At 32.9% G+C, this 11,227-nt stretch overlaps 1 protein-coding gene across 1 annotated transcript; it reads right to left on the bottom strand.

The window, feature by feature from the left end:
- Positions 1–2,279: 2,279 nt before the first annotated feature.
- Positions 2,280–9,947, bottom strand: ZTL (Galactose oxidase/kelch repeat superfamily protein). Its single transcript, XM_011045641.1, has 2 exons — positions 9,425–9,947; positions 2,280–4,343 (listed from the first exon to the last, which is right to left on the bottom strand). Exons 1-2 carry the CDS (start codon positions 9,655–9,657, stop codon positions 2,735–2,737), a joined length of 1,842 nt encoding a protein of 613 aa, XP_011043943.1. The 5' UTR covers positions 9,658–9,947; the 3' UTR covers positions 2,280–2,734.
- Positions 9,948–11,227: the final 1,280 nt, after the last annotated feature.

Raw genomic sequence — 11,227 nt, 5'->3', positions numbered from 1 at the left:
CTTAAAAAAAAAAACAATAATCGTGTTGTTCAATAAGTCTAATGAAAGCGAAGTTGATGGAGGCAGCTCGTGTATTTAAAAACACGATAGTTGCAAGTGAGGTTCTGGCCTAGCGGTGGGAGGGGCTTGTCCCTTTCCTCCGCACCTGGGTTCGAACCTCACCATGCACGCCTGTCACCCCCGCGGTGCCTTACTTGCTCACTGAGCTTGCAGGATGTTCAGTGAGCCGTGGGGATTAGTCGTGGTGCGCGTAAGCTGGCCCGGACACCCCATGTAAATCAAAAAAAAAAAAACACGATAGTTAGAAGATTATGAATTTTTTCTCTCTCTCTTCTAATATTAGGATTCATGTCGTCCTTTTAAAATTCAATTGTATCGATTAATTTGTATTTATTTTAATTTTATTTTTTAATAATTTGATTGTTATTTGTGTTGATTTTAATTCTTTTTATTATTTTTTTTTAAATTTTTCTCAAGCATTTTATTTTATCTATTTTTTATATTCAATTTGATCCTTATTATTTTTATTAATGTTTTTTCATTTTTTTCTTCATTTTTTTTAATTTTCCCCAATATTTTATTTTATTTAATTTTTGTATCCAATTATGATCCTCTTTATTTTGATTGATATTTTTTTTATTTAGTCCCTAATTATATTATTTCATTTAGTTTTTATATTAGACTTGGTTATTATTTATTTTGTTTTTTATTTTTTTATGATTGAAAAATTTGCTTCATTTTTGTTTTATGTTTAACTTTTACGAAGTAATCTTAATCTCATGATCTAAATAATTGATCTTGAATATTATCTTGATTTAAATTTAAATTTTTTTTATATCCTTGTTTAAAAATTAATTTGTTTTTAATTTTATAATTCAACATTGAGTTATTGTCTTTGATCTTTGTGATTTATTCTATTTTTTTTATGAGGTTATTCCAATCTCATATACTAAATAACGGATTAGTTGAATTAACCTGAGTTTATTATAAATTTTTTTCTTAATACTTTTTTTATAAAATTAAATTTTTTTTATCATTTAACATTAAATTATTGTTCCTTGAACATTGTGATTTTTTTGCTATTTTTATATGGGGTTATTATGAGTGCAAGTTAGTCAAGTTAACCCGAGTTGAATTAAGATTTTGTGATTTTTTTGCTATTTTTATATGGGGTTATTATGAGTGCAAGTTAGTCAAGTTAACCCGAGTTGAATTAAGATTTTGTGATTTTTTTGCTATTTTTATATGGGGTTATTATGAGTGCAAGTTAGTCAAGTTAACCCGAGTTGAATTAAGATTTTGTGATTTTTTTGCTATTTTTATATGGGGTTATTATGAGTGCAAGTTAGTCAAGTTAACCCGAGTTGAATTAAAATTTTGTGATTTTTTTGCTATTTTTATATGGGGTTATTATGAGTGCAAGTTAGTCAAATTAACCCGAGTTGAATTAAGATTTTTTTATTTTTTTATTTTAATCTTATATCGCATATAAAAGAATAGTTAAGTTAACCCATGCTGATACAAGTTTTTTTTTTTGTTTTTTAATTAATTATTAAATTTTATTATTTAACATTAAATTATTAAACTTGAATTTTGTATTTTTTTTCTTCAAATAACTCAGGTTATCATTACCTAAACATTATTATTTTTTATGTTAGAAAAAATGTACCCTAACCATTACATAACACAAACCACTCATCTAATTAAAATCAATGACAGTATTGAAAATAATAAGGGCGAAGTTTATCACTCAGCAAGTTAGTGCTGGCACAGATAAAACATTTCAAAACCAACCTCAAGTACCTGTTAGGCTGTTCGTTTCTTTCTGTATGTTTCAAAAATACATTTATTTTAAAAATTATCAAATTAATTTTTTTTAATATTTTTCACAAATTTTAATACATTAATATAAAAAAAAACTTATAAAAAAAATTATTTTAATATATTTTTAAATAAAATAAAACACATTTGTAAAACTAAGGAATGTAAATCTCAAACTCTTGGAAGTTATTAACAAGTTATTTGTCTATATATAAATATAATCTCGTTAATTTGTCTATATAAAAGTTAAATTATAATTATTTTTTAAAATATTTATTATTTAGAAATATATTAAAATAATATTATTTTTATTTTTTTAAAATTATTTTTAATATCAACATATCCAAATAATCTAAAAACAATAAAAAAATATTATTTTAAAACCAAAAAAATAAAAATAAAAAATTTTAAATTTAATATTTTTCAAAAATACCTTTTACATGGAAAATAAACAGGCCTACAAATCATGCAGCACGCTACTAATATTATAAACATGCACCACTTTTTTTCTTGGTTTGAACCTCTGTTTGTTTAAGATTACAGAGCTGCATTAAGCCTACAAATATTAATAATACCAACCAGTCTATCGAGAGCCACTAACCTATCGAGGAAGAATCTCCATTGTGCATTTTGAACGGTACATTACATATGAACCTTACCAAAAAGAAAAATAAAACAGTTGCATGTCACCTTAGGTAAGTTCATGCCGGGTCAGAACTACTGGGCACAAGCAAATGCATTAATGGACACCACTTGGTACAGGAGTCCTAACTGGAGCAACATTCGTCAACTGTTATTAGTGACCGAAACAACAGTCTCAACTGAGTTTCCAACAAATGATCTCTGTTTTCGGGGTTGAGGGCTTATAAGGATTCCTTTGCCACAGCCTCCCATTGTACATACCTTGTGAAAATTAGGTGGCTGAACTTGCCAAAGACAGTTCATGGAGCTCACTCAGCATCCACTCCTCCCCAGTTTGACCACCAAGGACAATAGCCCTTGTCCCTCCAACAACACAGGTACTGTGCCCCCAAGCAAATCTTGGTGGTCGCCCAGGTACATTTAGAATCCTCCATGTAGGTTTCTCGTCAGTAGGATCAAGGAGATAAAGCTGCGAGGCAGAGTGAAGACCTGCAACTGAGCCACCAAAGATCAGGATTCTACCACCAGGAAGGCTCACAGCTACATGATCAAGTCTAGGTGGAGGAGCTATGCCACTAGGGTTTCCAGCACCAGGCATTCCACTCCCTGTTACACATCTCCAGCAAGGTTCCTCCTCACTTAGATCCATAGTAAACACGTCACTGGAGCGGAACCGAAGGGGACCGCTCTTAGCCAAACCCCCGAACATCAATATTTTTCTTCCTCCATAAACTGAGAGAGTGTGACCTAGCCGGGATGGTGGGGTCCATGAAACTGGTATCTCCCTCCAGATAGGCTTCTCCATTGACAAATCAAGCAGAAATGTGTCACTGAGAAGTACTCCAGAATCTGCACACCCACCAGAGACAATCAACTTGGTGCCATCAAGGGTGCAGGAACTGTGCCATGATCGTGGAAGTGGAGGGGCCAATCCAGAAATCTCACGCCAAGTCGGAGGCTTGGCATCCAAATCCAAAATAAAGACATCATTCAATAGACCTTGCCTTCCACAACCCCCAAAGACCACCAAATGAGACCCATTAACACAAGAAAGTGTATGTCCCCAGCGACCAGGAGGAGGGGAGCTCACATGGACATGTTGCCACTCTGGGTTACTGGAGTTCAGATCCAGGACAAAGGTATCATTCATTGGCTGCATGTTAACACCCTCCCCACCAAAAAGTACAACTCGATTACCAACTGCGCAAGCACTGAAATTGCACCTTGAGGGTTCAACAGAACCTCCAACGTTTAGCTTTCTCCATGTTGCTGCTTCAAGAGTTGTCAATTCCCTAGCAAGTCGACCCCAGCCAAGTCTCTTTGCACCAGGAACAGTCTCTAGAACTCGAGTTGTTTCACTACCCCAAGCATTCTGACAGACCATTCTCCAGAGATCCTCATTCTTTGTCAGCTCATAGAGCTGTCTGCAGACAGAACCAATTGAAGCAATATCCCTTGGAGTCAAACGTGATAGTATCTTAAGAGACAGTACCTCATCACTCAATTGCAGTATCCCACAGATGCCACGGCTAACATTACGATCACCTACTGGGATTGGATGATAGGTGGAAAAACCAGAACGAAACTTATCAGCCAATTTTGAAGACTCCTTTACTGAATAACCAGGCACGGGACCAAGATCAATATTAGCTTCGGTGAAGAACTGGATTCCAATAACATGAGTAATTGTGTCATCCTCCCCATATATAGGAGTAAGCCGCAGCCTGTTCATCAGTGGAGATCCATCTTTTCTGAAGTTTAACAACTCACCTTGGAATTCAATGCCCTCTTCGAGGCATCTTCTTATTTCTGAAACCACTGTGGAGTCAACCAATGGATGCCTTCGTTTAGCGAATGGTCCTCTGCATTGCAAGAAACGGCTGTAACAACAAGCATAGTTTTAGAATAATGAAAGAATAGCCAATAATCAATGACAACCATAAAATATCAACATCATAACAACCAAATAAACACATGGGCACGTGCATGACTGTATTCTACCAAACCAATACCCTATGAATGAAAGAAAGAAAACATGAGAAAATAAAGTAAAGCCCCTGTACAACATTCAACTCTAAAGTGATAAACACCTACAAAAACAAAAAATTGCATATCATATCAGCAACTCTTACAACTGACAAGAGAATGTGGAGGCGGAGAAGAACCAAGACACATCTTCATGGAACCCAACAAATGCACTAAAAAATAACTACAAAAAAATGTACAAAGAAAAAAATGTAAATGACACAGGAGATAGTGGTCCAACTCTGTTAACAGTAGAAACAAGCATAGCAGCATCCAATTGGGTCAGCCTTCAAATGCATACATGTGTGATTCTATGCATGGTATTAAATCAGTAATGGATTGCAAACATTATGACAGTGAATCATAAGTAACTCTTAGCAATTTTTTAGCTCAAGCATGTTTTACACTTTTGGTAAAGAAACACAATAGTAAAACAGTGGTTAGTAATGACATAAACTATAAACCATGAACTAAATTTACATGTAATAAAAGATCCATCTAACAAAATGATCTTCATGGAGTCTCATACTAGTAGCTATCATCTTTAAATGAAAACTGAGGTAGAAGTTCAGTATTGATTTTTGAAGCAAATATTTCAAGTTTAGTGCATGAATTAGTTGAAAATGATGAAAAAAATGAAATTCTATAAAAGAAAATGAGGTAGGATCAGGGTGCTGATAAGTGCTGAGAGAAGGGTAAGAAAAACATAAAAGAAATGAGGTCGAGGTCAATATGTAATGGCAGCCAATGTCATTGGCTTTTAAAGGATAAAACTGTTAGCATAAATAATCTTTAAATATGGGCTGCTAATAGCCAATGTCATTATGCAATGACAGCTATGGCCATTAATGTGTGCTTTCAAAAAGCATGTTATAATGGCAAAAAAGAGTAAAGGGAAGTGAAAATCCAATTATTGATCATTGTGTAGTAGCAACGGCCACTATTTATATCATGGTTCTATGAATTCTCGTCATGCGTCCATAACACATATATTAACTCACAAAGATATGTTGCTTAAACATTCGCTTAAAGAGCAACACACGCTAATAAATCCTCTGTTAAAAACTTCTCCTATAATTTTGACTTGGCTCTATATTCAGAATTTTTTTTAAACTTTTTTCCTATAAGTTTGACTTGGCTCTATATTCAGAATTTAAAATCAGCGCTCTACTTTCAATTGCCAATCTAGTGACCTTTCAGAAATCACAGGTTCAAAATTTAAACACTGATTTATAAATCAAGCTCCAGACATTATCAACTAGCTTTCAGAGCATGTAATGTTAAATGACATCCTAGAGCAAATAAAATGCAGTAAATCTAAAATGTAGTCTCGTGCATGCACATCAGTTTCTGTATGGGAAAAATAAATTGAATCTTTATACAAAACTCAGCACTGCAGCTACACAACAATAATGTGTACAGCACCACAACTGCTTTTGTTTTGTTCTGGGTAACTTCCCAGATATTACCAGTGTACAGCTTCAGATCAATAAGAATTCTCTAAAAAAGTATCAAAGATATAACCTGCTGACAAAAAATGAATATAGGGTAGAAGCAGTTCTCATAACCCAGTCAAGCTCTTACATGCTTGGAATTATAAATCAAGAGTTACATGCAAAGAGTCCTATCAATTAATGATATCAAGAACACATGAGATCAGTTACAAGTACCATTGTAGCACCAATCTTGCAAACTGTACATTCACATTGAACCAAGACAGATAAACCACCTAGTGTCTTTGGCCACATAAAACATGTAATTTGTTTTACCAATAATAGTTGCTGCAATTAATGACAAGGCAGTATATTTTGATCATTAGATGATAAATTCCTCACCATATTCAATTTATCAACAGCTCTGGCCAGTACATTATATGTTCCAAATATCAAATAATTAATCTTGAAATGAGATCATCTGTATAGAGTTCATCATCGCTTATCTTTGGAAAACCATATCTCCAATGAGATGTGCTATCTAAGCATCAAATTTGCATTCCGATTCAACAAAGTTATAGAGTATATTGAAAGGAGAGATATAATAATAAAAATTGGAAAACTGAGAGACAATCCCAGATCAAGAAAGATGGAGATATCTTTAGTCAAGGAGCATCACTGAGATGGTCCCATACCAAAAAGATATGGTTAAAAAAAGTAACACACAATACCAGTTTCATTAAAACTTGGCACCTAGTGCTGCAATTCTTATTTCTTTAATTAATAAAGGCTAGTAAGAGATAGATAAAGTTAATTACATGCCATAATTGTGAACACACAAGAGCAGAAGCCGAAGATTGAACTGACTCAATGCCCCACTATCCATGGTTGCAATGCACGCACATGCAAACACACAAGCATTTCAGTGCATGAAGACAAGCTTGGCCGGTGTAACATTAATTAGGTAAAACAACACATTCCTAAGCAAGCAAAAATTAGCATATGAGTTCTCAAGGTAGGTTGGTTTACTTGCCTCGACCAAAAAAATTAGAACTCCAGTCTCAGCTTTTTGTTACACTAAACCAGGATAGGTGAAATTCATAGATGCAACTTTACTCACTACCAACAGTGTTGCTTTTTTTATTCCCCTCTTGTCCACTTATTTTTCCATTCACCAGACCAATTTTCACTCTTACCAAATCCAAAACCAGAGAGCACATATGGGCATCCTTGAAATTGAGGACAAAGAGCTAATCAAATAATAAACCATCAGATCTCCAGTAAAGCCTCAAGCTGTCAAGACATGGAATGTTTACTTAAAAAAAAATTAATTGGTAAATGAAATACAAACATTTGAGTACAGTATCAACCATTTGTTTGACATAAACCATTTCATAAAGCATCACAGAAATTGGGATCTATACATCTTCCCTGTAACCCATGCCTTCGACACTTAACACAATGACAACAAAATGTAAAGAGATGAGAGTCCACCCATCCCTGTGTCTCACCACAAAACACATGCAGGCATTCAGCATAAACTCCACGAAGTTCCAAAAAATGTTCGAATGAAATAAAAATAAAATGAGCCTCCCATTTTACTCCCAAAACAAATGCAGGCATAAAGCATAAATTCCACAAAGTTCCAAATAATGTTTGAATGAAATAAAAATAAAATGAATCCTCCAATTTCACTCCTATCAGGGAGATTACTCCTTTGATGCATTGGCATTTTGATACAACAGGAAATTGTTCATGACTTCACAACAATCATCATCATTCATCAAATTGACCATGTATTGCATAAATTTGAGGAGGTAACTTAATAATAATGGACAGCATGAAAGAAAATAATAACTGCTATCCAATTAAAGAGACAGTTCAGAGGGAGGGAAGTGTTCATTGCACTCCTTTACACCTATACTGCCTACAGCAAGTTATGAATTTTGAAATTCTAAAATTCATTATAGGAACCACCTGCTCTATCATAAATTCCTTTTACAGCTTCCATAGAAAATCCCTTCAGAAGCTTAAAATGAAGGGACCCTGAGACAATAAATAAATGCCATTTTGGAAACAAGGTAGCTCTAAAAGGAACTAATATATTCATGGCCTATTTTTATTACATTATGACTATGTTTTCATTCCTGATTTTACTGGATTTGCCTACAGCTAAAGTCCACTGACTCTAACTTTGAACCTATAAAAGTTACAAGCCATTCTTGGTAGCCTCAATCTACTATCAAAGTCCTAATTACCCGCTTCCTAATGGTATTTGTGCACCTAAAGGATAGGGAAAGGTAATCAATTTATATTTGTCATGTTTCATTCTTTATCGACTAAAGAGAATTTCAAGCAGTATTTTTGTTAATGAATGAATGCCTAGATTTCTTTCATTCCCAACATTTTTTATTCTAGGTTCCTTCATTCTTGAGCCACTCTTATAATCCTTGTTCTGTTATGAGTAAACAAAATCAATGCAGTGCAGCCCTGGTTTACAAATTTTACTAGTTTATTAAAACTCTTCTCAAAAGTCAAGCCCCGCCAACATGGAAGAAAGGTATGAATTAAAATTCCCCATAACAGCACCAAACAATACACCAGGTTAATAATAGCAAGAATAATACCAAAAACATCTAGAACTTGGATCTTTCATGCTTGATTGGATAAATTAGGTCTGCTCTTTTCCCTACCACTTGCACTGCACTTCCCTTGGGCATTTCTTCTATTTTGATTAATTATTTTCCTAGTTGAATAGGAAAACAACACAGCAAATATGCTTTAGTGTCTTAATACGGATGCGCTCCCCAAGATTCCTCCAAATAACTTGTATTAAGCATCAAATTTTCCACCACCAGATCCTCACCTTTCAGATCCTAATCACACCACAAGCATCTATCCTATCCTATCCTCGTAATATTTAGACTGTAACTACCATGTTCTCCAAACACTAATCTTCAAAATAAAGCATCAGCAGGTGGATTTCTCAAAAATCTCTCCTATGTCAAAATTCAGCCCTTCTGAGAAGGCAAATTGGTTTTCATACACGTTTAGGTGGATGCAGTTAGCCAGAAATTAAGTGTCTAACCTGGAAGATACTTAAGATTTAATCACTTCATGAAAAAAAGAAGAAGAAGAAGGTAAAATGCCTCATTATCACCAGCTTCCTTAGACATTTTCAAGCTGTTTCCTCCCATTTCTCAAAAGATTTTAAGAGCTCCAAAAACAGAAGGTGGCTTCTCAATAACCAACAAAGCATAAAACATACGAACTCGCTAACTATTATTTGCCCCATGTCACCAAAGTCTAAGCTCAAGCACATCAAGTGACAAAAAAAAAAGTTAAAAAAAAAATCCTATTTCTTACCCTAAACATCAAAACCCTACGCTCAAAAAATTGCCAGCTTCCTTAAACAAGATGATCTAATTCAATTAAACCTGAAGTAAAATAAAATTAATAAAAAGGTATGGAAAACCCTAACGCTGAAAAAAGAGAAAACATACCAATTACGGCCAAGAACTTCCTCAGCTCGATAGCCAGTAACCATCTCGAAAACAGTGTTGACATAAATAAGAGGATGGTCAGGTTCAAGAGCATCAGTGACAACAAATCCACAAGGAGCAGTTTGCAGCAAATTCTCGACAGGAAAAGGCAAAGGACCTCCTCCTCCATCGTTTAACATGAATCCCTCCTCATCTTCCTCCCCGCTCAGATCCGAATCGCTATCCCACTCCATTTCTTTTATTTATCCCAATTTATTCAATTATAATAAAATTCCTCTAAACCTCAACAATAAAAAATGAAACACCCAAATCAAATGTTTGCAAAATTTAGAATCGAAGAGTTGGGGTATGCTGTTGTGAGGTGAAATGAAATAAGGAGATGGTGAAACAACGAGTGGTGGCTAGTGTTTCAGAAATTTAGCTATCACACCAAAATAAATAAACACTTTGTTTTCGTTTTGTTTTTTTTTTCTTTTTTCTTCTTTTTTTTTTTTTTTTTCATTCGTTGATCTCGAATGTGTGAGTGGTGCGTGTGGGTTGTTTTTGACATGACAAGTGCGTCTCCGACTGGAAAAATCTAGGGGCTTAACCGCTTGCCCACTACGCGAAGCTTTTGGTGTCGTTTTGGGCTGTTTTTTTATTATATTAAAAAAAAAAGTTGTCTTAATATTATAAAACCAAAAACTGTGAGCTCATGTGTTTGAAAAAAATAAAATAAATAATTGAGCACTTTAAAATGTTGTTTGTGATCTGAAATCGAATTTAGATTTAAAAGTTAAATTAATTTTTATATTTAGAATCTCTTAAAGTATTAATTTGAATTTTAAATAAAATTAAAATCTTAAAAAATAAACAAAAATAGATTAGAAAAAAACCATTATAATTTACTAAAATTAAAATATAAAAAAAAACCCTCACAGCACAAACTCACAGGTGCGCGCCCATACGGTACAATACAAATCCAACCTTCATTTTTATACTCTTGCGGAGACACGTATCTAAATACACCAAAGGATATCAATTATATTATGCTTTGTTCGTAAATGGTCAGTATATTTTATTCTGGTTAGAAAAAAAAAATAGAATAGATTTCAATCTTGGCCAATTATTTAAATTTTGCCTAAATTTCGATTGGAATGTTTTGGTTACATTTCAATCATTTTGTTTCAATTAAATAATGTTGTTTTTTAGTTTTAATTTAAAAAAAATTATGTTTTTCTTCTCTCATTTTATTTTTTAATTATTATTTTATTGAATATTAAATTTTATAATTTATTATAGTTTATTTTTTTATAGTTATCTCAATTTTATAATTCATGTCACGAATTTAACAAATTAACTTAATTAATTCAAGTTTTTTTATTTATATTTTTAATAGGTTGTTTTTTAGTTTTATCATTCTAACAACTTTAATATTTAGTTGATTATAAATTAATCTTTGTTATTTGTTTCGGTTTATTTTCTATAAAATTATTTTAATTTTATAATTTAGATCATAAATTTCACTAGTTAGTTGGGATAGATTTGGACTATTTTATTATGTTTTTTATATTATTTTTTTATTTTATTATTTAACAATGAATTTATTAAATTTTATAATTTATTTTATTTAGAATTATTATGGTAAAAATTGCAAGTAAATAAAATATGAGAGATGGAATATCTTTGTCTTATCTTTCATATCCTAATCGCACATCAGAGTTTTCTAATTTCAAACAGAGCATATCCAAAAAAAAAAAGGTTGCCCTTAAAATTTATCTACAAATATATTACTTCCTCTTCTTACCGGGGGCAACAATTTGA

This window comes from Populus euphratica, unplaced genomic scaffold (assembly GCF_000495115.2).
Source record: "Populus euphratica unplaced genomic scaffold, PopEup_1.0 scaffold141.1, whole genome shotgun sequence".
Classification (NCBI taxonomy): Eukaryota; Viridiplantae; Streptophyta; class Magnoliopsida; order Malpighiales; family Salicaceae; genus Populus; species Populus euphratica.
The sequence above is the reverse complement of the archived record's forward strand: the minus strand, read 5'-3'. Positions and strand labels throughout refer to the sequence as shown.

Bases quoted from the DNA above. Each gene is read 5' to 3' on its own strand.
- ZTL (XM_011045641.1), bottom strand. From the start codon at position 9,657: ATGGAGTGGGATAGCGATTCGGATCTGAGCGGGGAGGAAGATGAGGAG. The intron at 4,344-9,424 runs GTATGTTTTCTC...TTGTTGTTACAG, and splicing joins GAAGTTCTTGGCCGTAATTG to CCGTTTCTTGCAATGCAGAG.